Source organism: Alexandromys fortis, unplaced genomic scaffold (genome assembly GCF_014885135.2).
Source record: "Alexandromys fortis isolate MF-2015 unplaced genomic scaffold, M_Fortis_MF-2015_v1.1 scaffold_9, whole genome shotgun sequence".
In the NCBI taxonomy this organism is placed as follows: domain Eukaryota; kingdom Metazoa; phylum Chordata; class Mammalia; order Rodentia; family Cricetidae; genus Alexandromys; species Alexandromys fortis.
The window spans coordinates 2,674,277-2,696,364 of record NW_026067892.1 but is presented as its reverse complement, the minus strand read 5'-3'; the positions used below and the strand labels follow the sequence as shown (position 1 = coordinate 2,696,364).

The 22,088-nt window shown below is 48.7% G+C and overlaps 1 protein-coding gene across 1 annotated transcript; it reads left to right on the top strand.

Annotated features, from left to right (window-relative positions):
• Positions 1 to 3,391: 3,391 nt before the first annotated feature.
• Ppil1 (peptidylprolyl isomerase like 1) lies at positions 3,392 to 20,383 on the top strand. Its single transcript, XM_050142689.1, has 4 exons — positions 3,392 to 3,679; positions 7,014 to 7,168; positions 18,857 to 18,925; positions 19,444 to 20,383. The coding sequence occupies exons 1-4, from the start codon at positions 3,624 to 3,626 to the stop codon at positions 19,662 to 19,664; spliced, it is 501 nt and encodes a 166-aa protein (XP_049998646.1). The 5' UTR covers positions 3,392 to 3,623; the 3' UTR covers positions 19,665 to 20,383.
• Positions 20,384 to 22,088: the final 1,705 nt, after the last annotated feature.

The following is a 22,088-nucleotide window of genomic DNA, read 5'->3' as shown; positions in this document are numbered from 1 at the left end:
GGAACTGATTAACATACTGGCGATTTCTCTCAGATAGGGAGTGACAGTCAGCATTTGATGCCGGATTCCTCAGTCCGAATTGTCTGTGACGTTAGAACTTTTATTTTAAAAAAATGTATTTTTACTCGTTTTACTGATGTACATGTGTGTCTCCATGTAGGTGTGTGCATGCGTCCTCGGAGGCCAGAGGCACCGGATCCCTTGGAACTGGACTTACAGACAGGTGTAAGCAGAGTGATGTAGGCTCTGGGAACTGAACTCAAATCCTTTGGAAGAGCAACTAATAGTGTTCCCAACCGCTGAGCCTTCTCTCCAGCCCCTGTGTCAGAGCCTTTAACCAATTTCTACGTGGGACCTGCAGACAAAACCTTGGGCTCCGCCCTGATGCTACAGCACAGACCACTGGGCTAGGTAGTGACTCAGGGTGGAGCCAGCCAGAGAAAGAGAACAAAGCCTCAGGGCCATCAGGCCACTCCACACCGCCTCCACCCACCCAGGACAAACACTCCTCTCCTGACTCCCTACTACCTTTTCCCATAGCTGCCACACTAAGACTGTGGGAGCTGACCTTTTTTACAACCTCTAGAATTACACCTACACAAGCTGGAGAGATGGCTCAGCAGTTACGAACACGTGCTGCTCCTGCAGAGGACCCCGGTTCAGTTCCCAGCATCCACACAGTGACCTAAAACTGTCTGTTACTTCCAGAAGATCTGACGCCTTCCTCTCACCTCCATGAGCACTGAACACACGTTATGCACATACATGCATGCGGGCAAAACACTCATATGCCTGAAAATGAATCGATCTGAAACCAACTGTAATTCCAGTTCCACTCTGAACTAGAAGGAATTTGGGTTAGTACAACAATTTTAATTTATGTTAGCACTTAACTTCTAAGCCAGTTTGGTACCAAGGAAACTATAAAAACCTAAGCACGTATAGACAGCACACACATGTGCAGAGACCTGCTCAGAGCACTAAATCAATCCTTACTCCTAAATCTGTACTTTTTCAACAATAGGAGTTTTTCTAGACTCCTGGGAGAGAACTTACTGTAGAAGTATGGAATCGGAGCCTAAGCTGGTCACAGATAAGGTACAGATGGACATCTAGACAGATGCATGAGTGCAAAATTTGAAGCTAGTCATGTGGAAGTAGGCAAATCCTTTTTCTGGGGAGATAAATAGCAGAAGAGACGACTTCCAGACAGTTGAAGGTGACTTTGCCAATCTCTGTCTCTGCCACTTTCATTCCTGGCTCCCTCCAGAGCACCGGGGGGCAAGTGCTCTGCGGGGCTGCCCTGCTATGCAAGGCCTCCAGTTATCTTGGTTTCTTTATTGTTGCTTGTTTTTTTTTGTTTGTTTTTGTTTTTCGAGACAGTGTTTCTCTGTGGCTTTGGAGCCTGTCCTGGAACTAGCTCTGTAGACCAGGCTGGTCTAGAACTCACAGAGATCCGCCTGCCTCTGCCTCCTGAGTGCTGGGATTAAAGGCGTGCGCCACCACTGCCTGGCTTTGTTTTTTGTTTTTGTTCTTGTTTTTGATGTTGAGAAATGGGTTTCTCTGTGTAGCCCTGAGCTGTTCTTAGCTCAGCTAGAACAGGGCATGGCATTTCTTGGGGGACATCATTACTAAAGGTTAACCCTCCAGATTTCCTAAGCCACTGCCTTACCTCTGAGAGAGCAGTCAGCAATACAGCGGAAACCACTTTGCTCAGGTAAAGACCAAGAGAGCTAGCTACTCCCTAAAGCGGCCCAGTCTATATCCGACGCATTAGGAATGGTCACTTCTACACTCTCTATGACCCTTACAATCTGTCGTTCTTAGGGGCGGAGAGATGGTTCAGGTGTTTAAAGCACTGTCTGCTTTTGCAGAGGGCCCAGGTTCTGTTCCCAGCACCCACATTCCTGCTCAAAACTGTGTGTAACTCCGCTTCTCGGGATCGGACCAGCTCTTCTGGCCTCTGTGGGCTCATGTGTGCTCATGATGTACATACACAGGTGCATACACACACACACACACACAAAATGAATAATTACAAAGTCATTTTTAGTTGATGGGAGAGTTCCCCATGTGCTCTTAGCCCCAGCTCTGCTGGGTTTGTAAGTCCGCTGCATTAAGGGTTCAGATTTCTGTGTTATCTTCTGCTCAATCTTCCTGGGAACTGAGTATTAGGGTTTACATTTGTTTTGTTCTTGCCTTGCTGTGCAGGAAGTGGGCGGGAGGGAGGGAGGAGGCATCTTAGAACTGGAAAAACGATGTAAATATTTCCCTGCTTCTTTGTTGTTAATTATGGGATGTTTGATATAAAACATACATTTTTCCTTGTGGTGCACTGAACTTGGAGCAAGCTGTTTGGGCTAGACTGAACGGCCAGCCAGCTCCATGTATTCTTGGTCGCTGCTTCCCAAGAGCGGAGGCCACGGGTGCATACCCCCAGTGCAGAGCCCACGGGTGCATACCCTCCAGTGCGGAGGTCACGGGTGCATACCCTCCAGTGCGGAGGTCACGGGTGCATACCCTCCAGTGCGGAGGTCACGGGTGCATACCCTCCTGTGCGGAGGTCACGGGTGCATACCCTCCTGTGCGGAGGCCACGGGTGCATATCCTCCTGTGAGGAGGCCACGGGTGCATACCCTCCAGTGCGGAGGTCATGGGTGCATACCCTATTGAAACCTATTGAAAGCTAGTTTTGGTTTGTTTGTTTTTAAGAAAGGGTTTCTCTAGGTAGCCCTGGCTGGCCTCAAGCTCAGAGATCCACCAGCCTCTGTCTCCCAAGTGCTGGGATAAAAGGTGTGCATCACCAGTCATCAAGTCCTTTTGTTTTCTGTTTTTGAGACAGGGAGTCTCTGAGTATCCCTGGCTGTCCAGGAACTCGTTCTGTAGGCCAGGTTGCCTTCAAACTCAGAAATCTGCTTGCCTCGAACTCGGAGCCCTGGGATTACCGCGGGGCACAGTAATTTTAATTCTTGTCATCCTCCTCCCAAGCCTCTTCCCCTTTCCACACGGTCCTTGCTTTGAGTCTGGAGGATCAGATTTGCCACGTGGCACTTAACTGCAGAGTTTCAGTTTTCACATCTGAAAAACAGGAATAGTGCTACCCACAGGATTGATTTATGGAATAGATAAAATAAGAAAGTGCGCTGGGCGGGGATGGCGCACGCCTTTAATCCCAGCACTCAGGAGGCAGAGACAGGCGAATCTCTGTGAGTTCGAGGCCAGCCTGGTCTACACAGTGAGTTCCAGGACTACGTGGTTAGTAATACAGTTCGTTTCTGAGCCGTCCCAGTTAGGGAACTTAAAAAATTCTTCAATGTTTGGACATCCTGCCAATCAGAATAAAAACGGCTGTCCCGCCTTCCGTATCTAAACAGACCAATCACTGTTCCGGAGCATGGCGCGAATCGCCGCAGAAGGATCTTGCCCTTGTCTGTGGCTCTGTACTTGGTAGCTCGTCTTGCAAGCCTCGAAAGAGATCTTTTATCTTCCTTGTGCCAGCGCCCTAAACCCTATCATCCAAACCGGCTGATCGGCGGGAACCGGAAGTGTGCGTACCTGGGACGGGTCCCCCATGATCTCCGCCGGAAGTAGCAATTGCTAAGGGGATCCCTTCTTCGCTCAGTATGGCGGCGATTCCCCCTGACACCTGGCAGCCGCCCAACGTCTACCTGGAGACTAGGTGAGGGTTGGGGGCCGGACTGGCCAAGGAGACTTGGGTTTGTGCCGAGCGGCTAGGCTAAGGGAGGCGGCCTGACTCGCACGTGGTCGGCATGGAGCTGCGGCCGGGAGTACCCGTGAGTTCTGAAGGGACGTCAGGGGAGCCCCTCCAGCACCGCGGGAGATCTCGATAACGTCTGTTTACTTTCCTTTTCCCACCCTGTTCATTAGTTCATTTATCTATATCCATCTTCATTCATTCTTTCATCCACTTATTCTCAACAAGTATGTGTGGAGTCCACAAACCATGCACGTAGGACCTGGACTTTTGAGGACTCAGAACTAGATAAAACAGTGTATTATGGTGACGGAGACGGACGTGTGAACACTACGGGTAAAGTATTAGGGCCGGTTGAACAAATTGCTTTGAAAGTAGAGGAAAACGAATTTTCTCCACGAAGTGTGCTCTTTGGGCTGAGTGGCGCATTTGGTAGAGAGCTTAGCATGCTGAGGTCCCGAACTCGGTCTCCACGACCGCATATATAGTGTGGTTGGCACTTGTCTACGATCCTAGCTCTCTGGAGGTGAAAGCAGGAGGATCAGGGTCTGGGTCGGGGGCCGGTAGAATGCTTACAACTAGGTCCTGAGTTGAAAGTCCAGCACCACGGGCAAAAGATATGTATTTCCTGGGGTTGTGAGACGTGCGTTTAATTCCAGGAGGCAGAACTCGAGTTCGAGGCCTGCCTGGTCTACATAGCAAGTTCCAGGCCAGTCAGGGTTCGACAGTTAGACCCCATCTCCGAAAGGGGGTGGGGGGGGGGGAGAGAGAGAGTGTGTTAAAGGTCGTTCTTGGCTGTGTCTCGAGTTCAAGAGCTGCACGAGACCACAGCTCGAAAAAGAAAAAGTGACCTAACAGTATAATTAAGCCACCTCCTACTAGTGCCAGGCCTCTGCTGTGTGGTTCCATTTGGTTTAATCTTGTTAGCAGCTCCTATCATGAAGGCATTGTTTCACACACACGCGCACACACACACACCCTCCAGCTTTAACTGGGGAGATGCTACCTTTTACAGACCTACCTATAACACTGTTTCACAGTGGAGAGAACCTTGCTTGGAGCCTGGTCAGCCTGCCTCCATTTAGTTCGTCATTATGTGTGTGGGGGGTGTATGTCCACACCACAGGGAAGTCAGAGGATGACTTGCAAGAGTCAGCAGTTTTTTTTTTTTTTTTTTTTTTTTTTTTTTGAGGCAGGGTTTCTCTCTGTAGCCCTGGCTGGCCTCGAACTCACAGAGATCCACCTGCCTCTGCCTCACGAGTACTGGGATTAAAGGTTTGCGCCACTGCCGCCCGGCATCAGTCTGGTTTTAATCACAAAATACATTGACAGTTAACTCTAGGTAGTGTAAAAGATACGGGTAAGCTGTGACAGCCGCTTCCCTCCGGGAAACCACTAGTAACAACTTGTTGATGGTTGTCCAGATTTCTGTCACATGTGTGTCTTATCTCAGCAGAGTTGGCACAACAGCGTGTAGCTGCCTGTGGTGTGGTTGTTCCTGGGTTAGCTAGCTCCCTTTCAAGGGCCTATAAGTTGCATCTAGTTTTCTTTGTTGTTTTTTTTTTTTTTGATTTTTCAAGACAGGGTTTCTCTATGTAGCCTTGACTCTCCTGGAATGAACTCAATAGAGATCCACCTGCCCCTGCCTCCCCAGCACTGAGATTAAAGGTGTGCACCACCACCGCCCAGTCTACTAGTTTTCTCACTGTGACAGATGCTGTCTCTGTGGTATTGGTCATATTTGTACACACACAGACTCTTAGGCAACTATAACTTTTCTTAGAGAACAGATATTTACAAGTTGAAATTGCTCAGGGACACGTCAGTTATGTAAGTACTTCATGCCTGCCATTCGCTGTCATTATGTTTAGAAAACGCCTAATAGGGCTCAGTGAGTACAGGGGTTTGCCACCAAGCCGGAGGATGCGATCCCTGCTGTGTGGTGGGAGAGAGCTGGCTCCTGACAGTCATCCTCTGACCTCTACATTCGTTCACAGCCACACACACACACACACACACAGAATAAATAAGTGTAATTAAGAACAGTACCCATCAACACACAAAATAAGAAGGACAAAACCCACAAGAATGTCAGCTCCCAGGGGAAGAACTCCTCAGATAGTGCCACCCACAGCAGACTAAACCTGTGTTGGCTGGTAGCCAGCAGAAGGATGAACTGTAGGCGGGAAGGCTGCCAGAAAGTGGTTTTCTAGTACATTCTATGTACATTTATTTATTTATAATGGATTTATTTATTTTAGTTTTTTGAGACAGTTTCCCTGTCTCTGGCTGTCCTGGAATTCACTCTATAGACTAGGCCTCAAACTCAGATTTGCCTGCCTCTGTCTCCCGAGTACGGAGATTACAAAGGTGTGTGGCTCTCCCACTGGGCTCTACTGGAGTGCTCACACTGCTGGGCCCCCTTTGTCTGGGCCACACACACTCAACTCAGCCCTCATGTTCCTAGAGCTCAGAGGGTGATGACATACAGCATGAGCACCCCTACCCCTGCCTTGTCTCTTGCTTCTGTCTTGTCCTTAGAGGTCCTGGGGAGACAATAAAAACACCCATACTGGGTGTTTGCAGACACGTGTGATAAGCAGCCCTGGCGTCTGTTTGTTTTACACGTTCTCTCCCTTCAGATTTCACTTTCATCTTTGTGTGTGTGGATGTGTGCACGTGAGTGCAAGTGCCGGCAAAGGCCAGAGGCATCAGATCCCCTGACGCCAGAGGTGCCGGTGGTAGGGAGCCTTCTGCTGTGAGAGGACAGAGCCCCGGTCCTCTGTAAGAGCAGTACTTGCTCTTAGCTGCCGAGCCATCTCCAGCCCTGTCTGACCCTCCTTTGAACACACAAACTGCTTTTATCTTTCTATTCAACTTTGGTTGTACTAGGTAATATATTTACATGATCAAAAATATAAATGTTAGAAAAGGTATTTATTGAACATCCACCACCACTGATGTAAATGTCTATAACTCCCCACACTTTAGTATCTTTTATTAGATCTACAGATGGCATGTGAGGCCCTTTTCCTTGTTTAGGGCTGGTTTTGGAGCATCAGTATATGCACTTAGAATCCTGCCATGTTTATGGTTGTTTTACGTAGAACAAAAGCCAGAAGCTGCCCTGCGTGTCACACTCAGGTGCCTGGCAGTAGCCTTGATGCTTCGTGGGTTGTTTCCTTCTGAGTGTGAACCCTAGTCACAGCTTGATGTCTCACTGGTTGAACAAAGTGCTAGCCGTCCCCCGCTGCTCCCTGCTGCGACCTTGCTGACTGCCTGTCTGTCCCAAATGCAGCATGGGGATCATCGTGTTGGAGCTGTATTGGAAGCATGCTCCAAAGACCTGCAAGAACTTTGCTGAGCTGGCTCGGCGGGGCTACTACAACGGCACCAAATTCCACAGGATCATCAAGGACTTCATGATCCAGGGCGGTGACCCAACAGGGACAGGTACGGTTACGCCACCACACATTTCAAGTCTCACTCAGTCATATCTGTGTGGTAAGGCAGCCTCAGCTTGCTTTTCCGTTTGCTGAATCTGATTCGTTTTTCTTTTTGGACAGAGCCTTATAGCTCAGGCTAGCCTCCTCCTCACTGAAAACGACCTAATCCTCTGATCTTCCTGCCTTTATTCCCTCGGTGCTGGGGTTTCTGTATGCTACCACGCTCAGCTTTTGTAGGGTTGGGGATTGAACCTGGGGCTTCCAGTACACTGGGCAAGCGCTCTGCCAACTGAGCTGCATTGGTATCAACACCGCCCGCTCCCTTCCCCCAAACACTCTACCAACTGAGCTGCATTGATAGCTAGTCACTCCCCCCCACACACACACCGTCTTGCTCTCTAATAGGGTATCAAGGTAGCCCAGGTTGTCCTTGAACTCCTGATCCTCCTGCCTCTACCTCCCACAGCTGGATGATAGGCACATGCTGGCTGTGGTTCATTGAATCTGCTGCTGATTCCTGCTTTCACGTGTGTAACTCAGTGGAGAGACTCTTCACTCCACAGCATGGTAGTTTCTCAGGACTTTCTTGTGTCGTTCACTAAGAGCTGATGATATTGCTAGACCCAGAGTGACGTGGAATTGGATCAGTCACAGGAGTAAAAAGACAATCCTGGGTCTTGGAAATAAAGTCTTGGTCCTTTATTAACTCGTTCATCTGACAGGTGTTGAGCTTGTTGAGCTCTAGGGACACAGCTGTGAGCAGATAGACAAATATGGGGATCAGTTTTGGAAGGATGCTGTGGAGCTGACGTGGGGGTGGAGCCTGTGCAGCCCTGGCAGAAGGAAGAGTAGATGAAACCTCCTGGCTGTTGTGAGCACAGTGGCAGGCTCTGGCCTCTGTGTTCAGAGGTCGCTGGCTGCTGTTGGAGATTAGATGGAAGGGCAAGAATGCGGGCAGGTGTGATGGCGCACGCCTTTAATCCCAGCACTCAGAGTCGGGCGGATCTCTCAGTATGAGGCCAGCCTGGTCTGTAGAGCAACTTCTAGGACAGCCAGTGCTGTTATGCAGAGAAACTCAGTCTCCAAAAAACAAAAACCAACATAAAAAAGATTTAAAAAAAAAATGCAGGCCTGGATCCCCACCCAGGCAGGAAGTACATGGTGGAGTAGGATATGGATGATTCTGTGTGTAGTAATGGAAAAACTGACTCCCTCTTGTGAACATGAGGCAGTTAGTATTTACAAATTTCCGTTCATTCTTATCCTCCCACCTTAAATTTTTCTACTAAATTTTAAAAATATTTATTCATAGTAATTTTTAAAAATTATTATTTTATGTGTATGAGTTTTGCCTGCATTTGTGTCTCCACACCATGTACACACTTGCTACTCATGAAGGCCAAAATCCCCTAGAACTGGAGTCACTGATGGTTGTGAGTTGCCATGTGGGTGCTGGGAATTGAACCCAGTCTTGGAAGTTTGGCAAGTGTTATTAACTGCTGGGCCACATCTCCTCACACCTGAATTTTTATTGTTGGTTTTGTTTTTTCTTTTACATCCAAAATAAACCTATGGAGTCTCCATTTTGGTGGTACTCAGCTGCTCAGTTATTTTAACAAGGGCTGGGGGCAGTGGTTCTTTTCAAATATTTAGAGTATGTGTGTTAATGGATATTGCTTGTTTGTTTCTCAATATTAAACAAACTGTATTAATTACAACACTGCTTGGCCAATACCTTAGCCTTCTTATTAACTAACTCTTGCATCTTAAATTAACCCATTCCTATTATTTTATATTTTACCATGAGGCTTGTGGTTTACAGGTAAGGTTCCATAGTGACTGTCTCCTTCAGCAGCTACATGGTGTTTTCCTGACTCTGCCTTTTTTTCTGTTCTATCTCTGCTTGGAATTCCTGCCTTGTCTGCACTGCCATAGGCCCAAGTAGCTTCTTTATTCATTAACCAATAAAAGCAACACATATACAGAGTGATATTCCACACCGTTTTCCCTTTTCTGTCCAAATAAAAAGGTTTTAACTTTAACATAATAAAGTTACATATAACAAAACAGTTATCAAGCAAGAATTATGCAATATTTAGTCCATTTACATTTGGCATTTCTATGATCCATCCTATGATCTATCCTATCTTTGTGAGTCTAAAGTTTTATATCTGGTTTATATTTTATAATTATAACTATCATTTTTAATTCCATAAAGACTGCAAAAGGACATATTACCTAAGTAAACAGGAAGTGCATTGTAAGCAACTTTCAAAACTCTAGACAGAGACATCTTGCTGCCTAGACAATCACCCAAAGTTCTTCTGTAACGTTGGGGCATCCATCTTTAGCCTATATAGGCCCATAGTATCTGGCAGACTTTTCCATGAAGCAGGAAATTTTAAAGACATTTTTGCCTATATTGGCAGCTTGTCAGTCACTTTCTTCTGTGTTCTGCAGAATGTTTGACAGACTCTTTCATGATGAAGGAACCCAGAGGGACTGTCTCACCTTCTTTAGGCAGCTTCAGCAGTCATTTTTATGTGGATCCTACACTTGTCCAGTTAATACAGCATACCATCAAGCAATCCAGGCAAGAGCAGTTTCTTGCCCAAATGGCTCGCCTTGTTGCATTGAAGGCAAATTCCATATCAAGTTTCTTCAATGCCCATCAACCTCTCTGAAGTAATTGGTGCTACCAGAAGCAGACATGTCTCACTGTTGAGAAAAGTCTAAGTTCTTAAAACATTTTAAATGTCATATTCTGTTATTCTTTGAAAGGTTTGAAGAATACCCATCCATCTGAATTATATCTCTGTACATCTAGAAAAACTAACATGATTACAAGTTTGACTATTATAGATGATCACTTTTTAAAAATGAGTTGCACAAACACAGTACCTTAATCAAGAGCAGAAATATACATATAACAAAATTGACTTTAAATTCGTATCAATAAACCAAGATTCATACCAATGCAAAATTCATCTCTGTAACATATCCCCTCTTCAAATGTAAACAAACATTTATAAACAATCATTTAAAAGTGGGTATTGTTCTCTAGACTACTTCCTGCTGATTGGGGCGCTGTTAATCAGGTCTTTCTTTGGGTATCCAGTCCTGAAGCTGTCATGCATGTTGGGCCATCTGGGCCATTGCTTTAGGGGGTCTTGTTTGATCAAACCATATTAGTCTGGAAGGAATCCACAAGTTCTCATCCTCTGTGGAAACAAAAGCAGAACCTCTTTTCCAAAGCAACATATCCTTAGACCCAAATTTTGAAGTCAAAATACCTTTAAAGTATTTTGGTTTAGCTTAGCAGCCCATACAATGAAATGTCTCTGTACTTAGCTTATTCACAGCCAAAAAATTCAGAGAAAACACAATAATGTACATAATCCAGATTTTGTGTATTTTCCATCTTTACGTGGCTTATTTTTCTTTACCTTTTTAGTCTATGACTGTCTGTCTTCTCTCTCCCAAGCCTATACACATTTAACCAACACGTGACCCATTTACAGGCCTTTTTTTTATTTGAATCTGTTTTTATTATTATGTATTTGTAATTATTTTTTGACCAGAAGCACTTTCTTTTTTTTTTAAATGCTAAATGGTCGTGACTAGGACCAACTCGGCAGCCCTGCCTGCTTGTTTTGTCCAATCCAACATGACAGAGGTATGTTCACTGCCTCTGAGAGCCATGTACACCACCCCAACTCTAGGGTCGCAGCAGGCCTATGTCACTGTGAAGCATTGTAGACCCCATTTAAGTGCTGGCCTCCTAAAAGAGCCAGAGCTGTTTGTGTGAACCAGGAAGCCTTCTTAAAGGAGCCTTACAGTTTTTGCTGTTACTGCTGAATCAGGAAGCTTTTTTTTTTTAAGGAATCGTGTTTTTACTTGCTTTTAGCAAACAGAGCTTGCCTGAGAAAATGTTACTACCATGAAGCTGTGTTTAACTGGTTTTTTTTATGTTTAGAATTTTTTTTTTTAAGCTCTCTCAGATTTTAGGCAGATGTAATTGTCCCACGTTGGGTACCAATTTGTTGATGGAGGCTGCTTGTTCATTTCTCGGCTGCCCTACCCAAAATAATCACACAAAAAACTATGCCAATTACAATACTGTTTGGCCAATGGCTTAGGCTTCTTATTAACTAACTCTTACATCTTAAATTAACCGATTCCTATATTTTATCACAAGACTTGTGGTTTACCAGTAAGGTTCCTGGGCGTCTCTCTCCTTCGGCAGCTACATGTCGTCTCCCTGGCTCTGCCTTCTTTTCTCCTGCATCTCTGCTTAAAATTCCCACCTTGCTCTATTCTGCACTTCATTCATTAGCCAATAAAAGGAACACATATACAAAAGGACTTTGCACACGTGTGCATGTGTGTGCACCCTCCCATGTTGGGGTCAGGGGACTGTTCTAGAGCTGATTCTCATCTTCTCAGTTGGGCAGTTCTCTCTCATTTCTGCTGCACAGCCTACTTTGGGTAGCTGGTCTGGAAGCTTCTAGCAGGCTCTGTCTCTGCATCCCATCTTGTGAGAGTGTTTGGATTACAGATGACCATCCCCACAGCAGTTGTTTTGACTGAGCTTGGGTCAGCAGGCTTGCACAGCAAGCCCTTTTCCTGGCTGAGCCATCTCTGGCCATAGTTCCATCTCTTACCAGGCGTCCGTTTCTTGCTTTCTATTGCAAGAACTGAGGGGGTTTTATTTTTGGGTTTGTTCCTGTTTCAGACTCTGCCTATTGCCTTTGTACTTAAAAAAAAGACCTTGAGTAGTTATAGTATCATATCAGAGACACATTCATCCCCTCAGATCTTTTGCAGAAAAGTCTGGTTTGAATACAGCTGCAGAGAATCCAACGCCAGATGCGCTCCCCTCAGTCCAGAGAGAGTCAGAGCAGCCTGCTGGAGCACCTCCTGGCCAGAGAGTCAGAGCAGCCTGCTGGAGCACCTTCTGGCCAGAGAGTCACAGCAGCCTGCTGGAGCACGTCCTGGCCAGGGAGTCACAGCAGCCTGCTGGAGCACCTCCCGGCCTGGCTTACTGTGTTCCAGGAAGCTGCTGCATTCTCTTCATGTCTCACATTTCCTGTAGTCAGTGAGATGGTTTTTTTCCTTTTCCCTGTCTTTGCTAAAACCCTCCAGACCCTCACCTGCCTTACTCAATTGCCATTTGTGTCTATTCTAGACATTTTTGCTGTTCAGTGTAGTATTATGCCTGCACTACAGGACGGTTCGAGAGTTGGGCAAAGGGCTGGAGATTTAAACACACATACAGACAGAGACACAGGTCATCCTAGAAACAAGAATGCCCCATTTATTGTGTTCCAGGGCAACTTATATAGGGCTCTCTTGACTAATGGCCATGCCCTAGCTCTTAGAACTTTCAGCTGGAAGCCCACCAGAAACTACTCCCCTGCCATCAGGAACTCGTGAGAGTCCCGTGCCTAGAGCAGCTGTAGGCATAGGAAAACAAATTGTTTACTCTGGCAGGCAGAGGGTCATAGAAAATTCAGGGTCTGAGGGTCCACAGTCCCCAACAGTTCAGTAGCGGTGTTGACTCTATTAGTGTCATTTGGGTCCCAATTTGTTCCTCAGCCCAGCTGTCTTTTTCACCTCACTGTGCTCATTGTCTCTGCGCCTAGACTGTGCCTAGGGTCTCTCTGGGGTTAGCAGGGTTCCCGCCTTCTCTGCTGGAGTTGTCTCACACTGCCCACGCCATTTCTGTCCTCATTGGTACCAACATGTATGTTGTCCCCACCTTGTTTTTGTTCAGGGACATGTAAACAGATGCCTGTCTTTATCTGAATTTTTGTGGGGCCACGTGTCTTCCCCACTGCAAATTCAAGGCTGCTGGCTTTCTACTGCATCCCAGGCTGAAAAGGAATTGGGGTTGCTTCTTGTGGGAAGGCTAGTCTCTGTCTTGTCTTCCCAGATTTCAGTAAATTTTGTCCCAGGGTTCCTCTGTCCTCATCCCAGGCTCCGACTCATCCCCCAAGTATGACCCTGGGAGGTAGCCAACCCTGCCCCACTCGTGTGTGTGTGTGTGTGTGTGTGTGTGTGTGTGTGTGTGTGTGTGTGCCCTCAGGCGTCTGCCCTCAGGCTGTTCCTGGTGCCCTTGCAGTCTGTGAGACTTCTCTGGGACTTCTCAGGGCTCAGCTCCCAGTCTTCCAGAGTCTTTCTTTCCTTGGCCAACTCTTCAAGAATTTAAAAAACATTTGTTTCTCTTTATCTAATAGGGCCTCACTGTGTAGTCCTGGCTGCCTTGGAACTCATAAATCCTCCTGCCTCTGCCCCTCGAGGGCTGGGGTTAAAGGTGCGCTCTTCCACACCAAGCTGTTGTAAAATCTTTGTGTTTTGTTCATTTCACTGGGCATTGAAGCAAGACAGGATTTATGCTGACGTTCAAGTCTCTCCTTCTTGACTTATCTCTCTTTTTTAAAAAAAACAAAAGACAAAACCCAAGGTCTTACTGTACATCCCTAGCCGTCCTGGAGCTCACTTTGTAAACCAGGCTGACCTCGAACTCACAAACCTCCGCCTGCTCTTCCTCCCTCCACGCTCCGCTTCTCTCCCTCTCTTGTTCTAATGAAATGGACTTTAATCTGGGACACCAGCGTGCCCAGAGCCCTTGCTCAGCGAACGGGAAGCGACTCGGAAATGAACTGTTGGCACAGTGCTCGCCTGTCTCTGCAGCTACTCTGCCGTCTTCCCTAATGTCACATTTCCATGATGTACTTTTAATGAAACTGAAGCACTCAAAAGATTTCCAATAATGCCGCAGGCTCAAGGATAACAAATGTTTGCGCAGCCTGCCAGCAAGTCTGTGAAGAGCAAGCAGGAGGCGGCCATCCTAGGCCCTGGGTGCGCCTCCCAGCCAACAAAGGACAGTTCTCTGCTAAATGCCGCAAGTAGATAGCAGGTAACATTGTAGGTTCTGCAAGTTGGGTGTCCGCTCTCCATCCTGCTGTGCACAGCCTGGCTGCTCGGGAGCCTTCCTCCCCAGCCTTCCTCATGCCCACTCTCAGGTACCTTCTCAGTTCAGATACTTCCAGCGTTTCCCTCTGAGCCACACCCCCCACCTTTACACCACCCACATTGGAACAACCACATCAGCCCTTTCCTTGGCTTTCTGTGAGTCTTTTGTTTCTGCTTACCCTCCCTCACCTCCAGTTAGGTCGTCTTGCTCCGCTCGCAGCCTGATTAACTGCACGGCTATCTTGAGCGGCAGCCTCCCTCTGATTTCATCTCTCCTTGGTAGCCCCTGGAACACCTGAAGTTTGTGGAACAGCAAGCCATTGTTAATTTTGCCCATTGAGCGAATATTTGCCAGGAGTCTGCTGGGTATCCTGCCCCTTTCCAGGGCCCGTGAGGAGTGCTGAAGCCCAGAAGCCGAGGCAGTCTCTTTCCTCATGGAGCCCCCAGCTCCTTAGGAAACAGGTTGTTCATTTTAAGAAACAGGAAACTCCCAGCACCCAGGAGGCAGAGGCAGGCGATTCTCTGTGAGTTCAAGGCCAGCCTCGTCTAGAAGAGCTAGTTCCAGGACAGGAACCAAAAAAGCTAGGAGAAACCCTCTCTTGAAAATAAAAAAAAAAAAAAAACAAAACAGGAAACTGGTGACTTCGTGAACAGACAACTTTGTGCTGGCGTTCTGTGGTTTGTGAATGTCAGGCAAGTTGACAGTTTGTAGTGAGGGGACCGGTCCAATGGAGTTGGACTAGACTGGAGAGGAGCCTTGTGGGCGAGCCTTGAGGAATCTAGAACTTTCCTCCTGGGAAGCCAAGGGCGTGCGCATTGACACTCCTGCAGAGAAGCGTGGAGGAGAGCCTGCTGTCCTGGGAGTCAAGGGCTTCCTTGCTCCACAGGTCCTATGATGGAACCCAGTCAGCAGTTCATTCTTGAGACTGGATTGTACGACTCCGAGGCCTTGTGAGTCACTCTCAGATCTTGTGTATAGGGAAAGGGGAGGAGCAGTCTGGGCAGATTGGTCGCCTGTGGGAAAAGGCATGGGGTCAGTTACTGCAGAGCCCACCAACCAAGGGTGCCAGTTTGATCCGGCATGGTCCGGTTTCACTTGGCACTAGGGAGCCTTGTGACTGGAGTAAGAAGAGAATACCTGAGAAGCTGAGTCCAGCTGGGGCCTGGCAGGGGTGTGGGGTCCGATGTGTTAGACCTGAGTCCTGCCCCACACACTCCCTTGTCACTGTACCGCTTAAGTGGCTTTGCAGAGCTCTTGTCAGGAGGCGGGGAGCATGGCTGTCCATTCCTCCTGGGGTTATTGTGTGAGCTCTGCTGGTAAAGTGATTGGCAAAGACTTGGCATAGAAACAGTGCAGAGATAGTTTCTTTTGGTTAATTCCCTTAGCCTTCACAGGTGTCTGCTAGACTCCTGCTGTCGACCCGGCCACTGTGGGCTGCAGTCCAGCAGGAGAAAGCCCCGTGAGATGTCATAGGGGCTGTGGGGGAGAGAGCAGAGGTCTTCCCCTTGGCGTTATCGGTTGAGGCGACAGCTCTGATACGGGCTGGGCTGGCACTGAAGGATGTTTAGCAGCCGGCCTAGCCTGGCATCTACCCACCAGATAGTGGACCCTTCAGTTCTGACAACCAAAAATGTTCCTGACGTTACCCAGTGTCCGTAGGGCCACAGCCAACCCCTGTTGAGAACTGCTGGGCTACAGGATGGGGCAGTGCACATAGGGCAGGCCTCTCTGAAGGTCGAGGAGAGCTCTGAGTGCCAGTTGGGCAGGCTGCAAGCCACAGCAAGGAAGGGAGGGGGACAGTGACCATGGAGTGTCCTCCGGGGTGGTGGTGTGAATCGTGGCTCTTGTCCTGAGGGCTCAAGTGTGGTGGAATGCTCACGGAGGATGTTGAGCAGGGCCGAGCAGGGTCCTCCAGCTCCTACATGAAGAGGTCCCTGTGATGGACCCAGGACACAGGGACTGTGGGGCCGGGGTTTTGCTCTGATTTTAAAATAGAAAGCATTAATGACGTGCTGCCGGGAAGGGAAAACTGTGGGCTTCCTCACAGGTGTGGGCTTCCTCACAGGTGTGGCCTGGGGTACATGGTAGTGGATGGTCTGGCCACAGTGAGGGAGAAGTGACAGGGAGGAGTGAGAACCAGGTAACAGGGACAGCTAGGAGAGCCAGGAATGGTGGGGAAGGGATGGGCCAGGCTGACTGTTGGCCACTTAGATGGTGCCTGTTGCTGCTGCCCTTGGTTAGTGGGCTCAGCAACCCTGTTACTTCCGTGCTTGCTCCTGTGCACCTGCGTGACTTTTTAGAGGGTCTCTGCCCTCTTAGTAGTGGGTGTAGCATCAAGTGGTGCTCAGTTTGGCTCTAAGTAACCAAAATGTCAGCTGTTATGCCTGCGTTGTTTCTCCATATAGAAAATGTCGTAAGGAGAACAGTTCTCACTGCCCCACATCCCAGCAGTGTCAGGGCTGAGCTTGCTGTGGCTTCCTATGAGCCGCTCTTAGCATTTGGCCTTTGGTCTTGGACTTGTATCTTATGGTTGCAAGAGGGCTGCAGCTGCCTTCGAAGGAGGACGAGACAAGGCTGTGGGAAATGCACAGGAGAGGGCTCATCTGTGTTTGTACGGAAAGTGCTGGCTCCTTGGAAGCAGGACCTACAGGCTTGTTTATGTTATAAGACAGAACTGGGCCGTGGGCATCAGCTGCCTGCAAAGGAGCTGCCCTGTACTTGTCTCTGAGGCCAGGGGTGCTGGGAATGCCCAGGGGACAGTGACCTGAAGTGTCCCTCGGGGGTTTTGTCACCAGAGGAGAAGCTTTAATGATCAGCTGACTGGGTGTCGCGTTCCCATGCGGTCCTCCTTACGGGCTGCTGCCCACCATGGTTCCTTTTGGCTTGGATATGAATCTGCTGCCTGTCATGGGCGGGATGGGGACAAGTAGCACCAAGCATAGTAACCGTTGTGTCAGCCCACGCTTCTTGTGTCGTGCCTTAGATGTCAGTCTGTTCCTCTCCAGGGTTTTTGGGGGGCGGGAAAGATGCTGGAGAGTCTTGAAGACAGCTTTATTTATTTATTTATTTGTTCTCCTGCTGAGACAGCAAGAAAGATGGTTTGTTGTACATGAGTTGCAGTTGGCCATGGGTGGGGGAACACAACTGTTCCAGAATGGCCCAGGTTCAGGGCTGAGGGCCAGCGGAGCTGTGGGGGGTGAGGGGCAGTCAGTCTCCCAGGTGGTGTCAGGAGTGACGGTGAAGCTTCAGATCCACTGAGACTTCTTACCGACAGTCACACACAGCCCAGCTTGTACCAGTGTCCTGGCCTTCGGTCTCCCTAACTTCTTTCTTTTTTTCTTTTTCTTTCTTTCTTTTTTTTTAAATTTATTTTATTTTGTTTTGTTTTTCAAGACAGGGTTTCTCTGTAGCTGGACAGAGTCTGTCCTGGAACTAGCTCTTGTAAACCAGGCTCACCTCAAACACAGAGATCCGCCTGCCTCTGCCTCTGCCTCACGAGTGCTGGGATTAAAGGCGTGCGCCACCACCGCCCGGCTTTCTGTTTTTTTTTTTTTTTTCTTTTATCCTGTTTTGGTTTGGTTTTTTAAGACCAGTGTTTCTCTGTGTAGCCCTAGCTGTCCTCGAACTGACTCTGTAGACCAGGCTGTCTTTGAACTCACAGAAGTTCACCTGCCTTTGACTCCTGAGTGCTGGGACTAAAGGTGTGCACCACCACTGCCAGGCAGCATCCCTTATTTCTGCTCTTTCAGCCTCTATGGGAGCACAAGCTCATTTACTTGGACCCCATCTTGTCTCCATTCTCTTCTTTCCGCCTGGTTCCTGCTGAAGTGACTCAGAGCCAGAGCTCTGTACGCTGCTGCATGGTTGTGGCTGCTCAGCATGGACAAAGCAGTACTGAGCCGGCGTTAGCATTGGTGAGAGCCAGCCTCCTGTTAAGTGTTCCTACGTGAACTAACCGTTGGTTAGTCTTAAGCTCACCAACCTCCTGGCTTGTCTGCAGGAATTACAGGTGTAGGCTTCCATGTTCACCTTCAGTTATGCCCTTTTGCTCTGAGAGGCGACCCTGCCTGAGCTTAGGTGCCAGCACCAGCACTAACATCCTGGACTTGGTGGTGGTGTTAGCCTGTTGTCTTTGTTTTCCTTTACCCCCACCACCTGTCCCCTCTGTGCACTCTTCCCGGGTGATGCTGTTCCACTCCGCATGGCACCACCATCCCTGCCCCTCCCTGAGCCAATAGCTGTCCCTTTCCATCTCCTCACTTCAGGGATCCTTTACAGCAGGTGCCCGGAGTGGTAGGTTGGTAGGGTTTGTGGGCAGAAACTAAGCTCAGCAGGAAGGGTGTGTTGGTTAACAGTGTCTGCAGTGGGCACTGGGCTCAGGGCCTGGGCACTCTTGCTGGAATACTGAATACTCAGCAACATGCTCCCTGTTGGGGCATGAGTGGTTGGGTACAACAGTGCCACTGCCCCTTTGGATGCTCTTCTATGCTTCCTGCATGTTGACAGGTGACATCAATTTAATGAGCATATGTTATTGTCTTACCTGAATCAAGTCAGTGACTGGCCCACTATAATGTGTCTACTGGAGGCTGGGCTGGGGTGCTGGCTGCCCATAACATTCCTCTCTGTACTTGGGAAAGTCCTTTGACCTCAGGCTCTTTTTGTGTGGTAGACTGTGGGACTGGCCGGGTCACTACTTGTCTTATGATTGGACAGGTCGCGGTGGCGCATCTATCTATGGGAAACAGTTTGAAGACGAACTTCATCCAGACCTGAAGTTCACTGGTAAGTGTGCAGTCTGGCTGGATGGGCAGGAGAGGGAATGCGTATTGGAAGCTTGCTTTTTCTGGCTGTGGTTCAAGGTGTGTGTCTGACACCATGGCATGGTGCCAGACAGCTGCCCAGCCATGGCGCCATGGAGTGTCCTGGCAGATGAAAGAAAACAGCGCCTCTTGAGAGTCCTAAGTAATTTTGACCGCTGGCCTGTGTTCTGGACTCTCCCACTGTTAAATGTGCTAAAGTCAGGCCAGCTGAAGTCTTCAAGCCTTGCTGGGCTCTTGAGGAATGAGTGACATGGGCCAGGGTTAGTGAGGATCAGCACAAGTGAAGTTGGAGACGGAGGCAGAGGCATCGAGGTGATTGGGGTGGTGCAGGAAGTGTCTGCCCTGTTCCTGGGAAGAGGCTGTGGGCGCTGAAATTGATGATGGAGATGGGCCTGCAGTCCTCTGTATCTGCTGACAGTGTTGCCACCCTGATGAATTGAGGGTCCTGTTCACATTCTTCTCTCTTCTAATCTCCCCTAGGGGCTGGGATTCTTGCGATGGCCAATGCAGGACCAGACACCAATGGCAGCCAGTTCTTTGTGACCCTCGCCCCCACTCAATGGCTGGATGGCAAACATACCATTTTTGGCCGAGTGTGCCAGGGTATAGGAATGGTGAATCGAGTGGGCATGGTGGAAACAAACTCCCAGGACCGTCCTGTGGATGACGTGAAGATCCTTAAGGCATACCCTTCTGGGTAGAGGAGATGCTGTCTCGGGCACACCCAGGTCTTCTAAGATGCTCCTAGTGAGCCATCTTCTGTATGACATAGAGTGCCATGAGTTGGGATCATGCATATCGACTCTGACACCCTCTGGACAAAATGAAGCAGAGGGCTCGTCTTTGGGGGCATTTGTATTCTGGTCAACAGTCACAGACTTGGAAAGCAGGCAGTGTTGAGGCGCTAACTGCACAGCCCCTTCCAGCCTCCGGCGTGTGCTTTTCCAGGAATATGCACAGCTCTCTCTATTCTCCCTCGGAGCCTGAGCATCAACACTGCGCTTCTGACACTAAACAGCCCACGCAAAGCCAGTTTGAATTTTTGCCAAATGAAAAACGCATCCAACAATCAAATTGCTAAGAAGAAAAAAAAAAAAAATTGCTAAGAAGATGTCAAGTGGGGAATGATAATGTGTAATGATGGAGAAATGGGGCTTTGAGATGGAAGCTGAAGCGTTGGCCATTTGCCCCTGGGAAGGACTGGCAGTCACTGAACACAAGCCAGTCCTTCAAGAACCTCGCTCACACACAGTGACACTGTTAGGGCTTTAGAGAAAGTAGGTAAGAGGTGTTTATACATGACATCTTTGTGTTTTAATCTTTCTGGATTTGCAGGGGCCATGGGGGTGACAGGAAGGATGTTAATACTTTGAAATACATAGACGTTTCCAGAATAAAGTACCATTGGTGGCTGAAATCAGTGCTGGGGTCTTGGTATTCTTCCAGATTGTCGGCCCCCTCCCTTTTTTGAGACAGGGTGTAACCGTGTAGCTGGTTTTAACTTACTATATAGACCAGGCTGGCCTTGGACTTGGAGAAACCTTTAGCCGCAAGTGCTGGCACTAAAGGCATGTTCTTGGCCATTTTACTCTTGGTGGCGCTGAGGAGTGCTGTAGCGCTCCTTCTTCATTATTCACGTTGCCAGGTTTGTGAGTCTCCATCGGCTTACCCCATGCAGGAGCAGCTTCTGCTGGAAAGAGGCAGAACCAAAGAAAGCCTCAGGGGACGTCACCTAGTGTTCTGGGGGGGGGGGGTGAGCTAAAGGTGACCCGGTTCTGCTGCTGCAATAGAGTACAGGCCAGAAGCAGCCTGGGGGAGGGAAGGGATTTTTTTTCGTCTAGTCTCAGGTCACAGCTTGTCATACAGGGAAGACAGGATGGGAGAACCCAAAAAATGAAGTGGTGGCCATGGAGGGAGAGACACTGCTTACTGGCTTGCTTTGTTTTGTTTTGTTTTTTTTGTTTTTTTTTTTTTGTTTTTTTGAGATATGGTTTCTCTATGTAATAGTCCTGGCTGTCCTGGAACTAGCTCTATAGACCAGGCTGGCCTCAAACTCAACAGAGATCCGCCTGCCTCTGCCTCCCAAGAGCTGGGATTAAAGCGTGCGCCACCACCACTACCTGGCTCAGCTACCTTTATTAAATAGCCCAGGCCCACCTGCCCAGGGATGGCGTTGCCCACAGGGGGGCTGTGCCCTCCCATATCAATCACCAATCAGGAAACCGCCCCACAGGCCAGGTGAAGGTGGTTTCTCAGTTAAGTTTCCTCTTCCCCTGGTGAGTTGATTAGCTAGCACAGGGTGGGTATGCTGAGGGCCACAGTCATCCCCTGTTGCTGTGGGCCTGAGGCGTGATATCGTGTGGCTTTGCTTCCTGACACAGTGACCGAGGTGGCACAGTGGGCCAAGTGGCAGTGAAGGGAGGAAGCCCTGGGGTCCTAGTACGGCTGTGAGGGGACCTGGAAACACGGCTTTACTTACAGACCGTGTTGACCTGACCCACAGGTTCACAAATAGCTGGGAATGACCTTGATCCTCCAACCTCCTTTCCAAAAATAGGGACAGAGGCCAGCCTTGAACTTGTGGCTCCTCGACAACGGAATCACACCTCTGCTCATGCAGAACAAGTGTTCAGAGCATGATCTGCACTGGGAACACTGGTTAAAGCCAGCTTTTGGTAATAGACATTAAAGCCACCACACACCTAGGGCTGCATGCGTGTGCGTTGCATGTGCGCGTGCGTCTGCTCATTCCACTGCACCCCACCTCTTCCGCCCCCAGCTTCTCTGCCAGTCTGCCAGGAGCCTGCACTCACAGCTCTCCCCTCCCTGCTCTGACCTCAGAGCAAGGCCTGGTCTCCTTCCTATTCCACGCTGCCTACCCAGCACCTGTGTGATGCTTTGAGGTTATTGCCGAGTGAATCAAAATATTCTCCATCAGGAAAAGATGGAGGCTCGCTGGCAGAAATAGCTACCCCTGGAGTCACAGCCCCGGGCTTTGACTGGCGCAGCAGCAAAGCCTCTTTCACTCAGCCCTCTGGAAGGCCTCAGCTTCGTTTATTTTTGGATTGTGGCTCCAGAATATGTCAAAATAGCTCTTCCCACAAATGGCGAATGGCTCCTACCCC